The following is a 21,667-nucleotide window of genomic DNA, read 5'->3' as shown; positions in this document are numbered from 1 at the left end:
AGACGGAACCGTCTCCAGGAAGACACTTAAGTTAACAAACTGAGGAGAATAGAGGGCAGGGCACTCTGCTGACCCAGTTGGCTGCAGTATGCCCTGTATAAAGTGACCTTTAACCGACAGTCTCCTTTGGGATTTAGAAATTAATAATACATGATGTCAAGCCCCTCCTCTCACGCCACCTCCCTCAGTGTGGATGTTGTAATAAACCTGCAGGGGGAAAATTCCTCTTACTCCACCCAACACATAGCCTCAAGAAATGAAAAAGAACAGGAATAATGTTAATCATCTCTTTTTATTTAAAACGTGAGTTCAGGTTGAGTCCTAAAATCCTAATCATGAATACATGCATATACTGTACACTACCGGTCAAAAGTTTTAGAAAACCTACTCATTCAAGGTTTTTTATTTTTACTAATTTCTACATTGTAGATTAATAGTGAATACATCAACACTATGAAATAATACATATGGAATCATGTAGAAACCAAAAAAGTGTTAAACAAATCAAAATATATTTTATATTTGAGATTCTTCTAAGTAGCCACCCTTTGCCTTGATGGCAGTTTTACACACTCTTGGCATTCTCTCAACCATCTTCATGAGGTAATCACCTGGAATGAATTTCAATTAACAGGGGTGCTGCTTTAAAAGTAAATTTGTGGAATTTCTTTCTTTAATGTGTTTGAGCCAATCAGTTGTGTTGTGCCAAGGTGGTGGGGGATACAGAAGATAGCCCTATATGGTAAAATACCATATTATGGCAAGAACAGCTCAAATAAGCAAAGACAAAAATGACAGTTCATTACTTCAAGACATGCCGATCAGTAAATTCAGAACATTTCAAGAATGTTGAAAGTTTCTTCAAGTGCAGTCGGAAAAACCATCAAGCGCTATGATGAAACTGGCCCTCATGAGGACCGCCACAGGAAAGGAAGACCCAGAGTTACCTCTGCTGCAGAGGATAAGTTCATTAGAGTTACCAGCCTCAGAAATTGCAGCCCAAATAAATGCTTCACAGAGTTCAAGTAACAGACACATCTCAACATCAACTGTTCAGAGGACACTGTGTGAATCAGGCCTTCATGGTCAAATTGCTGCAAAGAAACCACTGCTAAAGGACTCCAATAATAAGAAGATACTTGCTTGGGTCAAGAAACACGAGCAATGGACATTAGACCAGTGAAAATTTGTCATTTGGAGTCCAAATTGAAGATTTTTGGTTCCAACCGCCATGTCTTTGTGAGACGCAGTGTGGGTGAATGGATGATCTCCGCACATTTATTTCCCACTGTGAAGCATGGAGGAGGAGGTGTGATGGTGTGGGGGTGCTTTGCTGGTGACACTGTCTGTGATTTATTTAGAATTCAAGACACACTTAACCAGCATGGCTACCACAGCATTCTGCAGTGATACGCTATCCCATCTGGTTTGTGCTTAGTTGGACTATCATTTGTTTTTCAACAGGACAATGACCCAACACACCTCCAGGCTGTGTAAGGGCTATTTGACCAAGAAGGAGAGTGATGGATTGCTGCATCAGATGACCTGGCCTCCAAAATCCCCCGATCTCAACCAATTGAGATGGTTTGGGATGAGTCGGACCGCAGAAGGAAAAGCAGCCAACAAGTGCTCAGCATATGTGGGAACTCCTTCAACACTGTTGTAAAATCATTCCAGGTGAAGCTGGTTGAGAGAATGACAAGAGTGTGCAAAGCTGTCATCAAGGCAAAGGGTGGCTATTTGAAGGATCTAAAATATATTTTGATTTGTTTAACACTTTTTTTGGTTTCTACATGATTCCATATGTGTTATTTCATAGTCTAGATGTCTTCACTATTATTCTACAATGTAGAAAATAGTAAAAATAAAGAAAAACCCTTGAATGAGTAGGTGTTCTAAAACTTTTGACCGGCAGTGTACATGTATTAGGATATGATTTAGAGTAAAATGAAGTTCAAAGCAATTGAGGGCCCTTCTATTAACTGCGTTTCCAGTATACGGCAAACACCGAATTCCACGTGCACCATGAGAATGCACCTGTACATTCGTTCAATGCATAAAAAAATTTGACTCTAACTCAAGCATGCTTTTTCACAGCGCCATATACCTTTTTATATACTTTTTATCAGATATGACTTGGGAAAAGGCCAAAGTCTATAAGCTTTTCTAGGCTCTTCATATCATTTTTCTGTCTCCACTTCTTTTATCTTGAGCTTGCTGGGGATTGTCATTTTGTGTTTGTTTGTTGGTTCACATAGTAAGACTGTCTCTCTTTTCTCCCCTGCCTGTCAATTCTCTCAGCAATTTATAATTATGACTCCAGAGGCGAGCAGGAGCTGTCTCTCCAGGTGGGAGACACTGTACATATACTTGAGACATTTGAAGGTGAGCATGAACAGTCTAGCCTCACTCACATACAACAAGCTGTCACATGTTAAAGAACAGTTTGCAACACTCTGGAACTTTGTAAAACATTGAACCAAGGCTGTGCTCAATACCAGACATGCATGGAAAATAATCAGCGATGTTTAATGAAATGCTCTTGAAAGATAGAATGGTCAATATCAGCATCTGGATCTAGTTTGCCCTCTTCTCATCAATCTTATCTATTGTATTTATCCCTATATCTCTGTCATGTCTCTATATCCATCTATCAATCTCTAATCTCCCCAGGCTGGTACAGAGGGTACACATTACGGGACAAATCACGGAAGGTATGGCAACAACCGTACATCCGTTCATAGTGTTTCATTGAAATGAGAAAATAGTTTGAAGAAGAGGTTTACGTTTACGTTTCATCTCACAGGGCATTTTCCCAGCCTCGTACATCCACCTGAAGGAGGCGAAAGTTGAAGGGACAGGGTAAGGTGTCACTCACTTCATGTCATGTTATTAGAAATGCATTGTATTTGGGATATCTGGTTATTTCTTTCCTTCCCCCTTCAGCCAACAGGAAATAGTTATCCCAGGAGACCTACCACTGGTACTGGAGCTCGGTGCCACTCTGAGGGAATGGGCACAAATATGGTACAAGCTGTATGTGGTACGTGGTAAATATTAGTTTCTTATCAATCTCCCTACTTGCATTTTATTCACTTTACCCTTCTACTGTTCTCCAACTCTGACACTCACTCTGTTTGGAAAAGTGTGACTATGTAAGTCTGGGTGGCTGTGATGATGAATATGACTGTTTGTTTGACAGAACAACAAGCCCACTCTCTTCAGGGGCGTACAGCAGATGGCCTACAGCCTCATCGAGTATCGATCTCAGATAGTTTCGGGAACATTGCCCAAGGATGACCTTGTGGAGCTCAGGAAGAAAGTCACAGCTAAGATTGATTATGGAAACCGGTATGAATTGTACTCGAATTCCACTGTGACATAAACGTGCTTGTAAAGTCATTGTGCTAAGAATATGCCCTTGTAAATCTGTCTAAAACTATATGTGCTTCTTTCTGTACAGGATTCTGGGTTTGGACTTGGTGGTGCGAGATGACGCGGGGAACACTTTGGACCCGGACTGCACCAGCACAGTCAGTCTGTTCCGGGCCTTTGAGACTGCATCCCGCAGTATAGATGACAGAATACAAGAGGAGAAGGCATGGGCCAGCTGTTGTTTTTCTCTCTCATTTGTCTCTCTGACTCATACTGGTTGCCCTGCCAGTGCATTGTGTGTGTGCTCATACAGTGTCTCTGTGCCCCTCTGTAGACCCGGCTGCAGAACCTCGAGATGAGGCGCCAGTCCCTGTTCAGCACGGTGCACACCTATAGTCTCTTCGTGAACCTCAAGAACTTTGTGTGTAACATCGGGGAGGATGCAGAGCTGCTTATGTCACTCTATGACCCTGACCAGTCTGAGTTCATCAGGTCAGATATCAATGTATTCAATTCATTGCATTATAGTAAACCAGATAACATCACGGCCAATACCATTTTCTGACACCATAAAGAAGCTTTTATCCCGTAATCATGTGTATTCTATGTCGCATATATGCAGATATTGCATAACATTATATCACCCTTTTGATATATTTGTGTATCTTGTCAAACACCGAAAAAGGGTTGTTACAGAGTGGCTATAGTGAGGTATGTGAGTTGGGATTCCTGATTCGTTTATGTCTGCAGTGAGAACTTCCTGGTGCGCTGGGACAGCATGGGCATGCCCAAAGAGATTGAGAAACTCAACAACCTGCCTGCCCTTTTCACGGTAACAGATGAAACCCTCCCTTCCACTTTCTGTCTTTTTTCTCTGTTGTAAATGTTATAAACTAGTAGCCATGTGGCCTGACAGATGGGCAGTGACAGTCCTTGGATGGGGCATGCTATGCCATGCCATTTATTTCCTCAGACAGGCTCTGAACTGCTCACATTAAGCTTTATGTAAGCAGATTTGCATAAGATATTGAATATTTTCTGCCAAGCAACTTTAATTGTACTTGCATTATGTAGTTCTTATCTTTGCATTGAAATTCTCTCCTCCAATCTGGCCAGGATCTGAGCAGCAGTGACCTGATTAGGCCACGTCTCTTCCTCGTCTGTCAGATTATCAGAGTGGGCAGCATGGAGCTCAAGGAGGGCAAGAAACACACTGGAGGGTTAAGGAGACCATTTGGTGTGGCTGGTGAGATGTCTTTTAATGGTTCACTATATTTGTTTGCTCACAATTCACACATTCAATTCAATGGAATTCAATTAATCTGAGATCAGAACACTTCCTATACTCCGAGTTTGAGTGAATGGGTAAATTGAGAGCCGAAATGAAAAGTTACAGTAGGAATCCCTGTCCTTGATAAAAGCCAGACACACCCTAAGCACACCTGCACCTGCTTACCTTCCTGACCCCTAAAACACTTCCAGGTTGTATGCCTCGCCAAAGAAGTCAGGGAAACGTTTTTTAACAGCCCTCTTTGTTTTGAGTGAAGGATTACATTTCTGTGTTGGATGAGAAATGGTTTCCTCAGGTGTCACAACAAATGGACTGAACCCAGAATCATTGGGAGCAATAGAGAGCTCTCATTTCCCTCAGCTATTTCCTAAGAAATTACACATTTTGAGAGAAAGAGGAATGCCGACTGAACCATCTATTGCAACACAAAGCTTAATGTCACACATACTGGCCTGCTGGAATCCTACCTATGCTGTTTTTGTGGAAGTCTCTTGTTCCCATTGTCTCTCTGGTACATTGCAACAGGTGTGTGAGGACCCTATAACTAGTTTTCAAACACAAACGACATTGTGGCTCTACTCTGTAGTTTACTTAATCAGAGTGAAAGACCTCTGCTGTAAAATGGCTCGAGCTGGGAAATCAAATACCGAAGATATTCCAGTGAGGCCATGCTAGCAGCAGCAGTGGCAATAACTAGAGAACTGAATTGATATCAGCTTATTATATTAGCCATGGCCCCCTATCACCGCAGCATTCACAACGTCATGGCCTCTGTTCACAGTGATGGACATCACAGATATTGCCCATGGAAAAGCAGACGATGAGGAGAAGCAGCATTTCATCCCCTTTCAGCAGTGAGTGTTTTAAAATCTCCAACAGCCTCTGCTCATTTTCACCCTGGGTTAGTGGTCCCCACTCCCCAGTCCATTTGAAATCAACCTGCTTTTATACTATTATAGTCAAATGGCTTGGAACTCTGTTAGGATACAGCATTATGCTTTCTATTGCTATACAATACTGTAGATCAAGTCTAGGTTTGTTGTGCAGTGTTAACAAAAATGCAACTGGAGACTGTTTACTATTCCTTCTTGGTCACATACACTTTTATATTTTGTGGATTTCCTCCTCCAATATCTTAATATGCTTTTCGTAGCTCTGTGTTTTGTGATCAATCCACTGGTCAGTCCCACTTTTCCAATCTATTTGTCCCAGGATAGCTATGGAGACCTACATCCGTCAGAGGCAACTCATCATGTCTCCTCTCCTCCCATCCCGGGTCATTGGAGAGAACGAGCCTCTCACCGCCGTCTTCAACAAAGTCATTAACACCCGGGAGGTCAACCACAAGGGCCAGGGTAAAGAGAGACCCTCACTGACATTATGTGGCAACAACTCACCAGTTTGCCCAGAATATAGCAGAGTAGAACAGAATATGAAATACAAAGGACTATAACTGGGAAGGGGCTTTTGAAACGTGGGTCTGGGTTCTAAATAGGACCATTACAGGTTGTGTGTATCGATTCTGAACATTCTGTTACTGCCTCTGTCATATTAACTTTCTCTTCGTTGACGGGCCCTGTTGGGTTCTCAGGACTGTTTGTGACCCTGAAGCTGCTTCCTGGTGACCTGTCCCAGGTCAGGAAGGACTACCCTCACTTTGTTGATCGCACCACCGCCATCGTCAGAAAGATGGGCTTCCCTGAGATCATCCTCCCAGGTGCCATAAGTTTACATTTTCATCTTTTGTAGCTGAATTGTGTCTGAAACAATGGGTTGCATACTTTGTAGCTGCCTTTACAGCAGTGCAAGGCAATAGATCCTTGTTTAGTATTAACCAACTAATTCTCCTCTAGGGTATGTGAGGAACGATATCTATGTCACCTTGCTGCAGGGGGAGTTTGACCGTGGTAAAAAAACGTCACCCAAAAATGTTGAGGTGATGTTGAGTGTTCTAGATAACGATGGCAATCTCATGGAGGTAAGGGCGCCGTCCTAACATTTTATATGTGCTTCCACCTTTCTTTCTTTAACAATTTTGATCTCAAGTATTGCATGTCGGTGAACTCATGTAGGTTGGTTGACTGTAAGACAACATTGTAGTTCAAGGTTTATTATAAAATTATCCCAATTAATGTTTACATGGGATGTAAAAAATGTTCTTATCTGCAAAAAAAAGTATCCTATGTTTGACTGAAGCTCATTCCATCCCCTTGAATAGAAAGCAATATTTCCTGGAGCTGGATATGATGGGATCACAGAATACAAGTCTGTAATTTACTACCAGGTCAAGCAGCCAAGCTGGAATGAAACAGTCAAGGTACAGTTAACTTACCAGCATCCCAGGTGTTTCTGTCAGGACTCTCCTCATGGTGGCTCAAGTTCAGCAATTACTTTTCCAAATCAATTTGGCAATTTAACCATAAAACCTTTAGGGGAGATATTGGCAAGGATTGTTTCACGCATACAAAATGCTAGACAGACACCAGATATTACTTTCTCTGTTCATAATCTTCTCATGATAGTCTTCTCCTCATCCTTTTCTTCTCCCCCTACAAGGTGACTATTCCTATTGAAGATGTGGGCCGCTGTCATCTCAGGGTGATGTTTCGACACAGATCATCTCAGGACTGTGAGTGCCTCACATTTCTAAAACACTCGACAGCCGGGCAGCCTCCCCTAACCCTCTGGGAGCTGGTCAGCATGAGTATGAATGTGTTCTTCAGAGTTGGTTGATTGGGTCCCCACTGACACGGCTGTGTTTCCTTTAGCTAGAGACAAATCAGAGAAGCCGTTTGGCATGGCGTTCGTCCGCCTGATGAAAGGAGACGGAACCACACTGAGAGACGGCAGACATGATCTCATCGTCTACAAGGTGGGACCAGCACACCAGTCTGTTGCTGTCACTAGGGTTGTTAAGGGAGGGTATATTACTGGAAACTTTTGAAGTTTACAAGTAAGCTACCAGAATTTTGGTATCTTTCAAGGATTTTATGTAATCTATCACAAGACATCTAGTGGCCCTTTTGGGTACTCAAATTATCACAGGTGTCTGTAATTGTCTCTGGCCCTTTTATGACCATATCACATATGAAATAATAAGATGATATAAAAAATATAACGGCAAAGCTGTAAAACATTAGCCTAAATTTAAACCATCAACTTGGTGAATACCATTGGTGTTTAATATGAGGGTTTCAGCATGATATATTAAGAGGGTTGGGCCAGTAACCGATAGGTCGATGGTTCGAATCCTCGAGCCGGCATGGTGGCAAAATCTGCCGTTCTGCCCTTGAGCAAGGCAGTTAACCCTAACAACAAGTGCTGCCCGGGCGCCCATGATGTGGATGTTGATTAAGGCAGCCCCCCGCACCTCTCTGATTGAGGGGTTGGGTTAAATGCGGAAGACACATTTCAGTTGAAGGCATTCAGTTGTGCAACTGACTAGGTATCCCCTTTCCCTATCTACTAGAAATTTGTGGACAATATGGACACAAATAAATACTATATATGAATATATATATTTTTTAAGTTATTCAGATATAAATGACCAAAGTTATTAGATTGCCATAGATGTTCTGTTAATTACCAAAATTATTAAAGATTTCAGTAACATTGGTAAATTACCAGTAGCTTTGCAACCCTAACTGTCACAGACCCTGTATGATGTAGACATCTTGGTGGAACCAGAAGGTTCTGATACATTTGACTACAGTTGGAGATCTTTCTTTCCCTGTAGGGATTATTTTTCATTATCGATTAAATAGTGAAGTCATTATTTTTTATATTTTATATAAAATAAAAAGCTCCCTGGTCAATGAATATCAAATGACATATCAATGAATATGTTCTAGTATTATATCTGTTTTTTTCTCTTAGGTTGACGCAAAGAAGTCTGAGGATGCAAAAACATACCTGACTCTGCCAGGCTCCTGGGCTGAAGTGGAGGAGAAGGAGAGGCAGACAGGGAAAAACTTTAACCATTCAGGAGTCATCCCACTCACCAAGGACAGCTTCCAGATTGGCACTCTCACCTGCTCCACTAAACTCACCCAGAATGGTACACAATCATCTCTAATCTCTAAGCACCATGGTGGAAATGGATATGAAACAATATATTAAGTATCAAACCGCCTCCAACAAATATAATAAAATACAACCAAACTCTTTCTGCACTTCGGCTCGTAATACAAATCAGAGTGGTGTTGACATACTCATTCAAGTTTATATGAAATCCAAGGGTCAGTAAACGTGATATGCTGCTGTTTTCCAGTGGATCTCCTGGGCCTGTTGAACTGGAGGTCCAACCCTGAACAGCTGGACCAGAACCTGCAGCGTCTGATGGAGGTTGAGGGAGGGGAAATTGTCAAGGTGAGTCTGACTGCTCCAGAGTTAGCATTCTTAACTGTCTTTACATACAAGGACACCCAAGCCTAATGCATTTGTCTTTTGTGGTCTTAGTTTCTACAGGACACACTTGATGCCCTCTTCAGTATCATGATGGAGACTTCAGAGGAGGAGACTTATGACACGCTGCTGTTTAATGCTCTGGTGAGTTCTGTACTGGTGGGTTACTTACTTGCATTAAGTTATCAGGATCAATGGCATCTGTCATTAATATACCAAAAGACAATTGTATATTAGAAATGATTAATGTTACACTCTTTTCCAGCAGGATTCTGTATTACACTGGTTCCTGACTGTGCTCTGCATTTCTTCTAGGTGTTCATAATCACACTGATTGGAGACATCAAGTTCCAGCACTTTAACCCAGTACTGGAGACATACATCAACAAGCACTTCAGTGCCACTCTGGCTTACATGTGAGTCTAGCTCTCTCCTTTCTCACATTTTCATCTCTATGCCGTTCATTTTTCCTTCCTCCTATTTTGACACCTCACCACCCATTCAGAATTCATTTATATGTAATTACTGGTATGCCTGAGTTCCCTATTCCATTTATTTTTCAGGAAGCTGACCAAGGTTCTGAATTACTATGTGGGCCATGCAGATGAGCCTGTCCTAACCGAGAGACTGTACTCAGCCCTCAAAGCCCTCAAGTACCTGTTCAGGTTCATTGTGCAGTCCCGGGTCCTCTACCTCAGGTATTATAGCCGGGACCTTCCTTCCTCATACATACTAATACATTTGCGAGACAATATTAGTTTGTGAAATGAGCAATGTCCTTATTTTGTTTACTTAGATTCTATGGGACCAGTGAGGATGCTTTCTTCAACTCCATACGGACACTCTTCCTGTCCTTCAACACACTCATGGACAGACCGCTGGATGAGGGGGTGAAGATAAAGGTGAGTTGGTTTAGGGGAGAGAAACTGGGATTGGCACTTACATGGTATTTCATCTTCTTTAATGCACACTGTTAACATGGCATAGCCTGGTAATGCAACATTTACTGTGTTATTCTGATAATTGTCAGCTGTTCAAACCAACTTACCCTTTCTATGTTTATGGAAGCCTTATGCTGGCTTCGTGAAAGATAGTTGAAGTAAAGTTTTACTTGATAAACTGCAGAAGAACGTTAATTAAAACACTTTCGAGCTGACTAGAGCTGTAAAACACAGAAGCCTTATCCGGTGATATTTCCCTCATGTTCTTTTTTTAAAGACTTTTGAGACCTTCGTCTTTTTCAGGGGGCGATACTGAAATACCTTCCCACCATCATTAATGACATCAAGAATGTCTTTGATCCTGTGGAGCTCAGGTAACTCCTTGTAATGACTTTTCAACTGTCGAATCTGCAGAAATTATACTTTTCGTGTATATAAAATGTCCTTGTCTCTTTCTGAATTTCATCCTGTCTCTCTCTCACTAGTGTTCTTTTGACCAAGTTCATTGAGAGCATCCCTGACTCTCAGCTGGTGCGCCAGAAACTTGGTTGCATGTGTAAGATGGTGGAGAGTGACCTTTTCAAACAATCAGGTACTGTAGTGCCTCTCTGGCTTAAACATAACTTTAGAATCATCTCTATTTAAAAACAGAACCACAGGATGACACATTTGAATAGGCTCTATTCCTCTTTGACCCCACAGAGTGTCGAGATGTCCTCTTGCCGCTGGTGACTGACCAGCTGAGTGGGCAGCTGGATGACCACTCCAATAAACCAGACCACGAGGCCTGTGTTCAGCTGCTCAGCACTGTGCTGGACAACCTGGACCGCAAGAATGTGGTGAGTGGCTACTGGCTATAGCACACCTCTATCTCTGCCATTAGAAACACTGAAATCCGTGACATCCATAACTCTTAACTGGATTGGTTTTGATACATTCATTTTTGATCTGACCTGTTTGTTTCCCAGGGTCCAACCCGGGGCCATGTCCAGCTGATTATGGAGCGGCTGCTTCGCAGGGTCAATCGCACTGTCATCAGCATGAGCAGAACCTCCACTCTCATTGTAAGACTCATACTCAGTACTCGGACAGTTCTTCGTCTAACTCAAAAGAAAAAGTCAAGTTACTTTCAATTGTTCATTTGGAAATGATTTATTTTAAGTTTACATGTACAAGGCACAGTGCTGAAAAGCTGCTTCTATGCATCCTATAAATAACTTAGTCGGCACTTATAAGCATGCAACAATGAATGATATCTTATAATTAGCTTCTAAGCATAAAACATGTTATATGTGGGAACCTAAAGTAGTTTTACAACTAAGGTGACTGATGCTCTGTTATCTCAATGGCAGGGTCATTACCTGGCCTGCATGACCGCCATCTTGAAGCAGATGGATGACATGCACTACGCCCACTACATCAGCACCTTCAAGACCAGACAAGACATCATTGTAAGTGGGCCGGCACACCTCCCCTGCCCTGGGCATGACTCTTCCTGAATCATCCAGTCGATAGCTGGCATTCAACCACTGGTGCTTGTAACTGCTCCTGAAGTGATTATCGATTATAGACATTTCATGGGACTGACTTGGAACATCGGGAGGATCTCCCTGTCTTGCTTCTTTACTGAGCTGTGTGGGTCTAATATGAGAAATGCAAGGGGACTGCTGTGCGTAGTTCAGGATGTTACTAATCGATCGGCTTGGTCAGAAACAGAACCCCACATGTTTGTGCAGACATGAGATGCATACATCTAGGTACTTACACTACTGGCAAGGTAACTGTTCTCCCTGGCCCACTACAGGACTTCCTGATGGAGACATTCATCATGTTTAAGGACCTGATGGGGAACGTTTTCCCCTCCGACTGGATGACCATGAACCTCCTGCAGATTGGTGTGTTTCTGCGGGCCATCAACCAGTACTCTGAGGTCCTCAACATGTACTTCATGGACCAGACCCACTTTGAGCTGCAGGTGGGTCTCCAGTTGCCACCTTCTGATGGGGTGGACAAAAGACATCCGTGTCTCTCTGCTAATGTAAACTTCTTTAGCTCAATCATTGTCCCAATGTCTGTGTAAAAACGTTTCATATTTTATTTTCAGCTCTGGAACAACTACTTCCACTTGACTGTGGCATTCCTTACCCACAAGTCATTGCAACTGGAATCCTTCTCTCAAGAAAAACGGAATAAAATACTGAACAAGTATGTTTTTTGTTGTTGTTTTTTTTGGTTCAATTAGTTTAAATACAGATTCCCTTAAACTAATAATACAAAATAAAAATTTGCACAGAGAACTGAATTTTATGTATAAGAAATGATGCTGTAAGTTCGTGTGCATATGCTCTACAGTATGTAGTATAATTCTATGTTGTGGTTACAGGTATGGAGACATGAGGAAAAGCATTGGCTTTAAGATCAGAGATATGTGGTATAATCTTGGTAAGGACTGTCCGGTGGTTGTTATCTCTGTAAGACAGAAATTCAACAAATAAAGACATCTATATAATGGCCTGTTCAGTGGCAAAGGCTCTGAGGACAATGTTTTATTGCCTAGTTTCATGGTGGTGGCCTGCTTTTTGTTTACCACTTTATGAGTTTACTGTCCTGTTGTTTGCATGAAAATGGAGTGCCACTTATTGCCCTTTCAAATGAGCTTGTGTAACATTTTGCTTCTGACTTTATGCATCCCTCAGGCCCCCACAAGATGAAGTTCATCCCGGCCATGGTGGGGCCCATCCTAAAGGCTACCCTGGTGCCTGAGCCAGAGCTGAGAAAAGCCACCATCCCCATCTTCTTTGACATGATGCAGTGTGAGCACAACTTCACTCCCAGCCGCACGTTTAACATGGTGAGATAGCTGCCCACGGTAGTGCTTCCTGTCTGGCTTTACAGTATTACTGTACAAACAGAGGTTCCCAGCTGTATTTGGCTGAGCATATTTTTGTTGTTGTTGTCTTTCTGTACCTGTAGTTTGAGAATGAACTGATCACCAAGTTGGATCAGGAGGTAGAGGGAGGCCGTGGGGATGAACAGTACAAAATCCTGCTGGAGAAAACGTAAGCACCCTGACAATAAACCTGCCAATCATTCAGAGGCTAATTCCTTTTTCTTATAAGTCATACCTCATGGTTTCATAGTCAAGACCTAAATAAGGACTATATAACTCCCTCATTCATTGACATTTTGCATTGTTGGTATTGTGTAGACTACTGGAGCACTGCCGGAGGCACAGATACCTGTCTCAGTCAGGGGAGGAGCTGGCTCTGCTGCTCAGCAGTCTGCTGGAGAAGCTACTGGCCTACCGCACCATCACACATGACGAGAGCCCTGAGCTCCGCATGAGCTGCACCGTCAACGTCCTGGTATGCCCTTACAGTACATCACTAAGAGACAGGAGAGCCTACCAGGTGCAAACTAACACCTCGGACTGGTTTATGTAGAACTCAAACTCTAATCTGAAAGATTGAGCCACACTCGCCACCTCAGAAGAGTATTATATCAAGATGTTATGTTTCTACACTGAACCAATTGATTTTAACCCCCCAAAAATATTATCAAGCAATTGTACAAAAGCGGAGTTTTGCCACTGTTTTTATTCTGGTTGTGACAGAACTTCTACAAGGAGAAGAAACGGGAAGACATTTACATTCGGTGAGACCGATGATTTAATGAATACTCTTCTTTGGATCCCATTTTGTTAGCCATCACTCTGGAGAAACAGGAAAAAGTCTCTGCACACTTCCAGTCAGATGCAAATTTATTTTAATTGTAACTGAGCTTTCGGGCAGCCAACCTTCTTCAGAGCAAGGTCGACTGACCGAAGCTCAGCTATAATTCAAAAGTGTGCGGGGACTCTTTTTTTTCTTTGTTTCTCCAGTTTTGCATTTTACCTCCAGCACCTTCACAAATCAGCTTTGAGTGTGCGGTAGATTCTACCTATTATCTGTTAGATATCACTCTAAAATACTGACCTCGTCCTCAGGTATCTGTACAAGCTAAGGGATTTACACCTTGTCTGTGAGAACTACACGGAGGCAGCATACACCCTGTTACTTCACGCCGAACTCCTTGAGGTCTCACTCAGATTAACATTCAATTCGACTTTCAATGAAAACAACCGTCTTTGCCTTTTTTCCATAAAATTCCAGTTAAAATACTATAACATACATTACTAGAAAACTAAATGCACTTTGTGTATTGTGTACATTGCCCTCCTCAGTGGTCTGACAAGCCCTGTGCCCCACATCTGATCCCCGGTCATGGCAAACATGTCTGGACCCAGCAGGAGCTCAAAGAGAGACTCTTCCAGGAGATCATCTGTAACCTGGACAAGGGCAAAGTGAGTTCCCACCCTCAGCCAGTGACCCTATTAGGAAGCATGATGTACATATGTGGTCAAATATATTGGCACCCTTGCACTTTGCAATGGAGCAGAATGTTCTGTTTTCTCTTTTCAAAAATTGTTGAATGGCTATTTTTACCTTGTAAAGTAGATAATGTTGGGACTTTTTATGAAATGTTTTGGTTCTGTGCTGTTGTGAATCAAACAAATACATGTAGGAACAACAAAAGTTTTTTTTTTACATTTCAACTTATTTGAGAAGAAGTTGTGAATCGTGCAAGGGTGCCAGTATATTTGACAGCATATGTAGTCAGAGATCCTATGCTACTTACCCCTGAACATGCCATATGAGCTACTGTCAGAAATATTTGTGTCTGTTTCATTTGCTACAAAAGAAGCTGAGGGCCATATTCAATCAAACATGGGTACCAGGTTTCTGGGTTAAGCTAAACATTTCTCCTGTTCATCACAGTAGATCAACGATGAAACCTGCTGTTAGGGTTTGATTGAATAGAGGTGTTAGTGACGGACAGATGGTGATGTCTAAACCATGTTCACATCTCGTGTCTTTTTACCAACTGCTGCATTTATCTGTTCAGATGTGGGAGAAAGCCATTGAGATGGGTAAACAGCTGGCAAAGATGCACGAGAACCAGATGTTTGACTTCATGGAGCTTAGCCAGCTGCTGGTAAGAGGACTTATCATTTGCTATCGTGTTTGTCTGAGATTTAATCAAAATATTGTCACTACTAAATAGAAATTGTCCCTAAAACATGCAAACAGTAAAACCCAAAATGATTATCCTCTTAGTTTCTACATGTAAAAAAAGAACGCTTGTACAATGCCACATACAATGCCAGAAAGGGATAGCCCACTGCGAATTTAGTGTGAGGCCTTTTCAATAGGACCAGTTCAACTGCTCTACTAACATGCTTTTCAGTGCCCACAAAGTCTAGGAGTTAATTATGGCAATAAATTGTTCACGATACATTGTCAATGGCTAGGACGACCATGTATTGTCTAAGACAGAAAGTCATTTCAGCTAGCTCAATCCAAATGACAGTGATAGTTGAAGAAAAAAACAACCCATTACTGCAGAAACAATTTGAGGAAATGGGGAAGATATCGGAGTTGCTGCCACACTTGTGTCAAACCTTTTTATCCAATAGTCCCACCCATGCATTGCCGGTTGACATACTGGCATCTGCCATTAGGAAGTAACACTCAGTTAATTATGAAGTGATACTCTATTTTAAGTCATGTTTTTGTAAATACTGTCATCGTGGTATTCAACAGTCCTTATCTGCAGTGGAGTTGTTTTGCTACACTGCTATGAATCTATGTTCATTATGGATCCTCCAATTTTGACACTTAACTAAGTTAAGTGCACAGGGAACTGGTTAGCTTCTACAGTATTTTAGGTGTTTCCTGTTGTAAGTTATCTGTGTTCCTGATTGTGGCTCTGTTATTTTAGCTCATTGTTACTATAGCCTCTATACTCTCCCTACTGTTGTACACAGAAACAGCAAGCCCAGTTCTATGAGAATATAATGCATGCCATGCGGCCTCAGCCAGAATACTTTGCTGTGGGATACTATGGCCTTGGATTCCCAACTTTCCTCAGGGTAAGATTATTACGTCTTTTCAGAAATCCAGCCTCCATAGCACATTTCAAGTTCTGTCTCGTTCGCCTGAGATATTTATATTTATGTGCCTTTTATTCATTTTACTAATGGAACTCTCCATAAAATGAAATGATAGTCAATATTAAAAATGTTTCACGGTGATGATGTAACATGCAGGCGATACTAGTAATCAGTTCCATAAAGCAGTGGGGGATTCTATGGATTGAATACCTTCCATGATCTTGTCAGGTTCCGGTTAGAATAGCCTTCATTTGGCAGAGTGGCACATTCCTGTCTACCACAGTCCATCTTTGACATTTTCTGTAGCATGTCATTCAATAACAACGTTCTAATTAAATCCTATCGTTCATATTTAATTTGCTACCGTATATGGAGACTCACCATATCTTTGAATGGATTTGCTCATACAGAACAAAGTGTTCATCTACCGTGGTAAGGAGTATGAGTGGCTGGAGGACTTCAGTCTGAAACTGCTGTCGCAGTTCCCCAATGCAGCCAGGATGACCAGCACAGCGCCCCCTGGGGACAACATCTGTAACTCCCAAGGACAGCGTATCCTTTAGGCCTGTTGCAGCATGCCCTCACGCTCCCAGCTATGAATGCTATTTAAATGTTAATTGGTGTTAATGCTTCTAGTCAGGACATTATTCATTTGATGTATTTCCCATTTATAAGTAAGTCTTATTATACCTTTCTCAAGGACAATTTTGAGCCAGTAATCCACTGGCCCCCGTCTCCGTTTTCCCCTACAGCACTAAAAAGTTTTTCGTTTTTTAATAATACACAGTCCTATCCTTACCTGCTCTTCACAGACATCCAGTGTTTTACAGTCAAGCCAGTCCTTACTGTGCCCGCCCAGTTCAAAGACAAGGGGGTTCCTGAGCAGATCCTGAAGTAAGGAACACAACAGCTTGTGGTTGAATACATTTTCTTAGTTATTACTCATGCAACTCATTTGTTTGTCCCTCTTCCTCTCCCAGCTACTACAGAACCAATGAAGTGGACCAGTTCCAGTATTCCAGACCCTTCAGGAAAGGTGCAAAGGACCCCGACAATGAATTTGCAGTGAGTACCTGGCACACAACTCACCATGCTGCAGAGCCCTAACAAAGACAAATTCCTCCATTTAACGCACACACTCTAAACTCAGGAATGTAGCCCTTTTCCAATCAAAGACATTTTTATTTGTCACATAAAATGCTTACTTACGAGCCCTTAACCAACAATGTAGTTCAAGAAATAGAGTTAAGAAAATATTTACTAAATGAACTAAAAAAATAAAAGAAAAAGTAACACAATAAAATAACAGTAACGAGGCTATATAAAGGGGGTACCGGTACCGAGTCAATATGCGTGTAGGTAGGGATAAAGTGACTATGTATAGATAATAAACAGTGAGTAGCAGCAGTGTAAAAACAAAGGGGGGGTCAATGTAAATAGTCCGGGTGGCCATTTGATTAATTGTTCAGCAGTCTTATGGCCTGGTGGTAGCAGCTGTTAAGGAGCCTTTTGGATCTAGACTCACTCCGTTACTGCTTGCCGTGCGGTAGCAGAGAGAATAGTCGATAATTTGGGTGGGAGGTGTCTTGGACAATTGTTTTGGGCCTTCCTCTGACACCGCCTAGTATATAGGTCCTGGATGGCAGGAAGCTTGGCCCCAGTGATGTACTGAGCCGTATGCACTTCCTCTCGATGGTGCAGCTTTTTGATGATCTGGGGACCCATGCCAAATCTTTTCAGTCTCCTGAGGGGGAAAGGTGTTGTTGTGCCCTCTTCACGATGTCTTGGTGTGTTTGGACCGTGATAGTTTTTGGTGATGTGGATACCAAGGAACTTGAAGCTCTCAACCTGCTCCACTACAGCCCGGTCGATGAGAATGGGGTGTGTTCGGCCCTCCTTCTCCTTTAGTCCACAATCATCTCCTTTTTCTTGCTCACGTTGAGGGAAAGGTTGTTGTCCTATAGGCTGTCTTACGTTTCTAGTGATCAGGCCTACCACTGTTGTGTCGTTAGCAAACTTAATGATGGTGCTGGAGTCGTGCTTGGCCACGCAGTCGTGGCTGAACAGGGAATACAGGAGGGGACTAAGCACTCACCCCTGAGGGGCCACAGTGTTGAGGATCAGCGTGACAGATGTGTTGTTGCCTACCCTTACCACCTGGGGGCGGATCATCAGGAAGTTCAGGATCCAGTTGCAGAGGGAGGTGTTTAGTCCCAGGGTCCTTAGCTTAGTGATGCGCTTTGTGGGCACTGTGGTGTTGAACGCTGATCTGTAGTCAATCAACAGCATTCTGACATAGGTGTTCCTTTTTGATTAGCAGTTGAATACAAGAGGTTGTTGCTCAAAACATTTGTGTTGTTGACCATTCATTCATATTTTCCGCCTCATGTTACAGACCATGTGGATCGAGAGGACAACTTACATCACAACCTATCACTTCCCAGGGATTCTCAAATGGTTTGAAGTGAAGTCCATCTCTGTTGTAAGTTCTCTCAGTAATGATAATGACAATCACAGTAAGACAAACGTACTGGTGTTAATGTGCTGTATGTTTAATCTAAACGCTGTTGAGTACTCCCTACCACCCATAGCAAATAGTTCCTACTCACCCAATTTGGTCTTTTACACTTTAATGTCTCCTCACCTCTCCTGGTTTTCCTACTGGTCAGGAGGAGATCAGCCCTCTACAGAATGCTGTGGAGACCATGGAGATGGCCAATGAGAAGCTCAGTAACCTGGTGCAGCAGCAGGCCTGTGACAGCTCCACGTCCGTCCACCCACTCTCCATGATGCTCAATGGCATTGTTGACCCTGCCGTCATGGGTGGCTACTCCAACTATGAGAAGGTTTGACTTGACTATTACTACCTAGGAGCTTGAATCCTATACAATTTTGTCTCACATTTCATTGAAGATTTGTAACCTGATATTCTTATTTTCTAGGTCACTGTTATTTTAGTTGGCATTTAATGTGCATATGACAACATCTTCATGTCTCAAAATGATAAACTTGTTTCCACCCCCTTTCTGTCTCTACAGGCATTCTTCACTGACACCTACATGCATGAACACCCAGACGACCTTGAGAGCATTGAGGTCCTCAAACATCTTATTGCCCTCCAGGTAAATCGTAATTCTCTCCTTGCTGTTGAACCTGTACTTAGACATACAGTACCTGCTATAAGAACAGAGGCTCCCTCCTCCTCTCCCATCAGATCCCTCTCCTGGCTGATGGGATCCGAATCCACGGAGAGAAATCCACTGAGCAGCTGAAGCCCTTACACAACCGCCTGCTCACCTGTTTCTCAGACCTGCGGGAGAGAGTGGAGAAGCATTACGGCGTCATAACCCTGGTCAGTTTCCAATGGCAAACTCTTATTTAATGTAAGAGTGTGCCAAATTTAGCTATTGGCTCCTCTGCCTCCCTATCAAACTTCCCTCATTCAAAGCAGAGTGTACATTATATTGCTGCAGGACCATAAATCTTGCTTAAGGCACTCTATTGTTGTTAGTGTTTTGCCTGTCATTCCACTTAGCCCCTGCCAAGTTTCCTGATGATGTTTAATCCCATTTGTGTGTCCCAGCCCTGCTCTCTCACTGAAAGGAAGAAGAGTCGTGTGGGCTCCGTAGTGATGCCCTACATCCTGTCCTCCACCCTGCGCCGCATGTCCACTGTCTCCACCACCTCCTCAGGCCTCTCCAGCAGCTCCACCTCCTCTAACGGACCCTCCCGACCCTCCTCCCAGGAGTCAGTCCCCATCCACCATCCTTTCTCCTCCTCCCAGGAGTCAGTCCCCCTCCTCCCCCCTCCCAGGAGTCAGTCCCCCTCCACCATCCTTTCTCCTCCTCCCAGGAGTCAGTCCCCCTCCACCATCCTTTCTCCTCCTCCCAGGAGTCAGTCCCCCCTCCACCATCCTTTCTCCTCCTCCCAGGAGTCAGTCCCCCTCCACCATCCTTTCTCCTCCTCCCAGGAGTCAGTCCCCCTCCACCATCCTTTCTCCTCCTCCCAGGAGTCAGTCCCCCCTCCACCATCCTTTCTCCTCCTCCCAGGAGTCAGTCCCCCCTCCACCATCCTTTCTCCTCCTCCCAGGAGTCAGTCCCCCTCCACCATCCTTTCTCCTCCTCCCAGGAGTCAGTCCCCCTCCACCATCCTTTCTCCTCCTCCCAGGAGTCAGTCCCCCCTCCACCATCCTTTCTCCTCCTCCCAGGAGTCAGTCCCCCTCCACCATCCTTTCTCCTCCTCCCAGGAGTCAGTCCCCCTCCACCATCCTTTCTCCTCCTCCCAGGAGTCAGTCCCCCTCCACCATCCTTTCTCCTCCTCCCAGGAGTCAGTCCCCCTCCACCATCCTTTCTCCTCCTCCCAGGAGTCAGTCCCCCCTCCACCATCCTTTCTCCTCCTCCCAGGAGTCAGTCCCCCTCCACCATCCTTTCTCCTCCTCCCAGGAGTCAGTCCCCCTCCACCATCCTTTCTCCTCCTCCCAGGAGTCAGTCCCCCTCCACCATCCTTTCTCCTCCTCCCAGGAGTCAGTCCCCCTCCACCATCCTTTCTCCTCCTCCCAGGAGTCAGTCCCCCCTCCACCATCCTTTCTCCTCCTCCCAGGAGTCAGTCCCCCTCCACCATCCTTTCTCCTCCTTCCAGGAGTCAGTCCCCCTCCACCATCCTTTCTCCTCCTCCTCTGAGTCAGTCCCCCTCCTCCCCCCTCCCCGGAGTCAGTCCCTCCACTCCCTTCATCCTCCCTTCCTGTGTTTGTCTCCCTCTTGGGCTACTCTGGTGTAGTCTATTTGTGTTGCTATGTTTGTAAGGATTATTTGTCTGTGCTTTTCCACATCTCACAGTGTGACATTCTGAAGTCTTGCACATGCCAGTATAACCCTCTAACTGTACACCTCCCCCTTGTCTCTCTCCCTGTCCTGATATCCATCATTAGTTCACTGTTGTCCCGTGACACCACCAACGATCGCCGGGCCTCGATGTTGTCCCGCTCTGAGGATGACAACCGGATCGGTCGAAAGAACCGAAAAGAATGGAGTGTGAGCAAGTCACAGGTTTTGGTGGAGAGACAGCCAGACATAGATGAGGTAACTACAACTATTTTTGGCTCATGCACTAAGGCACAAATGGCTAATACATTCGCAGTAATTACTTGACTGTGATTTCAAGGAGGGCTGTATCTTTGTACTTTACTCCTTAGCAGACCCTTCCAGAGAAGCCGCAGAGACCCAAAAGTCTGCAGTTTGGGGACCGTCGCCTGACCCTATCTCTGTTCCAGGGTGTCTCCTCTCAGCTCAGCCTTGACAACCCTCTCAGCCCCCTGCCAGCCTCTCCTCAGACTCCTCACAGCTCCAGTATGTAGCTTAGTTACACACAAAGCATACCTACAAAGCAGCCTATCCTACACAACCTTAAAGAAATGCTTACAGCTTCACCCTGCACACAGAAATATAGAACCCTGTTTAGGATCCCTTACCTCTTGTCCATGTAGTTCACACACAAATAGTTTTAGCTGTCATGCAGCCTAAAATGTGTGTTTTGTCACTCTCTCTCTGCAGCTTATTCATCTCTCCCCGGTGATAATGATGCCACCACTGACACTCCCGGAACACCCCCACCCATGCCACCAAAGAAACATCCCCATGAGATGTTTGACAACTCCCTTGAGGTACA

At 43.7% G+C, this 21,667-nt stretch overlaps 1 protein-coding gene across 2 annotated transcripts in view; it reads left to right on the top strand.

The window, feature by feature from the left end:
* The window catches only part of LOC106579873 (dedicator of cytokinesis protein 5), a 35,479-nt gene that overhangs the window by 11,814 nt on the left and 1,998 nt on the right, over window positions 1–21,667 (top strand). The window contains exons 2-50 of one of the 2 annotated variants that reach the window (XM_014160189.2): window positions 2,302–2,385; window positions 2,674–2,714; window positions 2,807–2,862; window positions 2,947–3,043; window positions 3,203–3,351; window positions 3,464–3,599; window positions 3,710–3,867; window positions 4,126–4,207; window positions 4,492–4,621; window positions 5,448–5,520; window positions 5,879–6,021; window positions 6,258–6,383; window positions 6,520–6,644; window positions 6,885–6,983; window positions 7,223–7,295; window positions 7,435–7,538; window positions 8,543–8,723; window positions 8,937–9,034; window positions 9,125–9,214; window positions 9,386–9,486; window positions 9,634–9,768; window positions 9,867–9,972; window positions 10,315–10,385; window positions 10,497–10,603; window positions 10,714–10,850; window positions 10,980–11,075; window positions 11,364–11,462; window positions 11,816–11,986; window positions 12,116–12,216; window positions 12,395–12,453; window positions 12,708–12,862; window positions 12,985–13,070; window positions 13,220–13,376; window positions 13,625–13,665; window positions 13,997–14,087; window positions 14,234–14,353; window positions 14,956–15,045; window positions 15,878–15,982; window positions 16,414–16,555; window positions 16,816–16,897; window positions 16,984–17,068; window positions 18,399–18,485; window positions 18,673–18,849; window positions 19,042–19,125; window positions 19,218–19,355; window positions 19,587–19,750; window positions 20,931–21,081; window positions 21,198–21,348; window positions 21,553–21,662. In XM_014160189.2, the coding sequence (XP_014015664.1) occupies window positions 2,302–2,385; window positions 2,674–2,714; window positions 2,807–2,862; window positions 2,947–3,043; window positions 3,203–3,351; window positions 3,464–3,599; window positions 3,710–3,867; window positions 4,126–4,207; window positions 4,492–4,621; window positions 5,448–5,520; window positions 5,879–6,021; window positions 6,258–6,383; window positions 6,520–6,644; window positions 6,885–6,983; window positions 7,223–7,295; window positions 7,435–7,538; window positions 8,543–8,723; window positions 8,937–9,034; window positions 9,125–9,214; window positions 9,386–9,486; window positions 9,634–9,768; window positions 9,867–9,972; window positions 10,315–10,385; window positions 10,497–10,603; window positions 10,714–10,850; window positions 10,980–11,075; window positions 11,364–11,462; window positions 11,816–11,986; window positions 12,116–12,216; window positions 12,395–12,453; window positions 12,708–12,862; window positions 12,985–13,070; window positions 13,220–13,376; window positions 13,625–13,665; window positions 13,997–14,087; window positions 14,234–14,353; window positions 14,956–15,045; window positions 15,878–15,982; window positions 16,414–16,555; window positions 16,816–16,897; window positions 16,984–17,068; window positions 18,399–18,485; window positions 18,673–18,849; window positions 19,042–19,125; window positions 19,218–19,355; window positions 19,587–19,750; window positions 20,931–21,081; window positions 21,198–21,348; window positions 21,553–21,662 (5,444 nt within the window). Of the gene's footprint in view, window positions 1–2,301; window positions 2,386–2,673; window positions 2,715–2,806; window positions 2,863–2,946; window positions 3,044–3,202; window positions 3,352–3,463; window positions 3,600–3,709; window positions 3,868–4,125; window positions 4,208–4,491; window positions 4,622–5,447; window positions 5,521–5,878; window positions 6,022–6,257; window positions 6,384–6,519; window positions 6,645–6,884; window positions 6,984–7,222; window positions 7,296–7,434; window positions 7,539–8,542; window positions 8,724–8,936; window positions 9,035–9,124; window positions 9,215–9,385; window positions 9,487–9,633; window positions 9,769–9,866; window positions 9,973–10,314; window positions 10,386–10,496; window positions 10,604–10,713; window positions 10,851–10,979; window positions 11,076–11,363; window positions 11,463–11,815; window positions 11,987–12,115; window positions 12,217–12,394; window positions 12,454–12,707; window positions 12,863–12,984; window positions 13,071–13,219; window positions 13,377–13,624; window positions 13,666–13,996; window positions 14,088–14,233; window positions 14,354–14,955; window positions 15,046–15,877; window positions 15,983–16,413; window positions 16,556–16,815; window positions 16,898–16,983; window positions 17,069–18,398; window positions 18,486–18,672; window positions 18,850–19,041; window positions 19,126–19,217; window positions 19,356–19,586; window positions 19,751–20,930; window positions 21,082–21,194; window positions 21,349–21,552; window positions 21,663–21,667 lie in introns of both variants that reach the window. The other variant, XM_014160188.2, reaches the window with a different exon arrangement.

Source organism: Salmo salar, chromosome ssa20, assembly GCF_905237065.1.
Source record: "Salmo salar chromosome ssa20, Ssal_v3.1, whole genome shotgun sequence".
In the NCBI taxonomy this organism is placed as follows: domain Eukaryota; kingdom Metazoa; phylum Chordata; class Actinopteri; order Salmoniformes; family Salmonidae; genus Salmo; species Salmo salar.
Note: the sequence above shows the minus strand (reverse complement) of the source record. Positions and strands in the feature narration are given on the sequence as shown.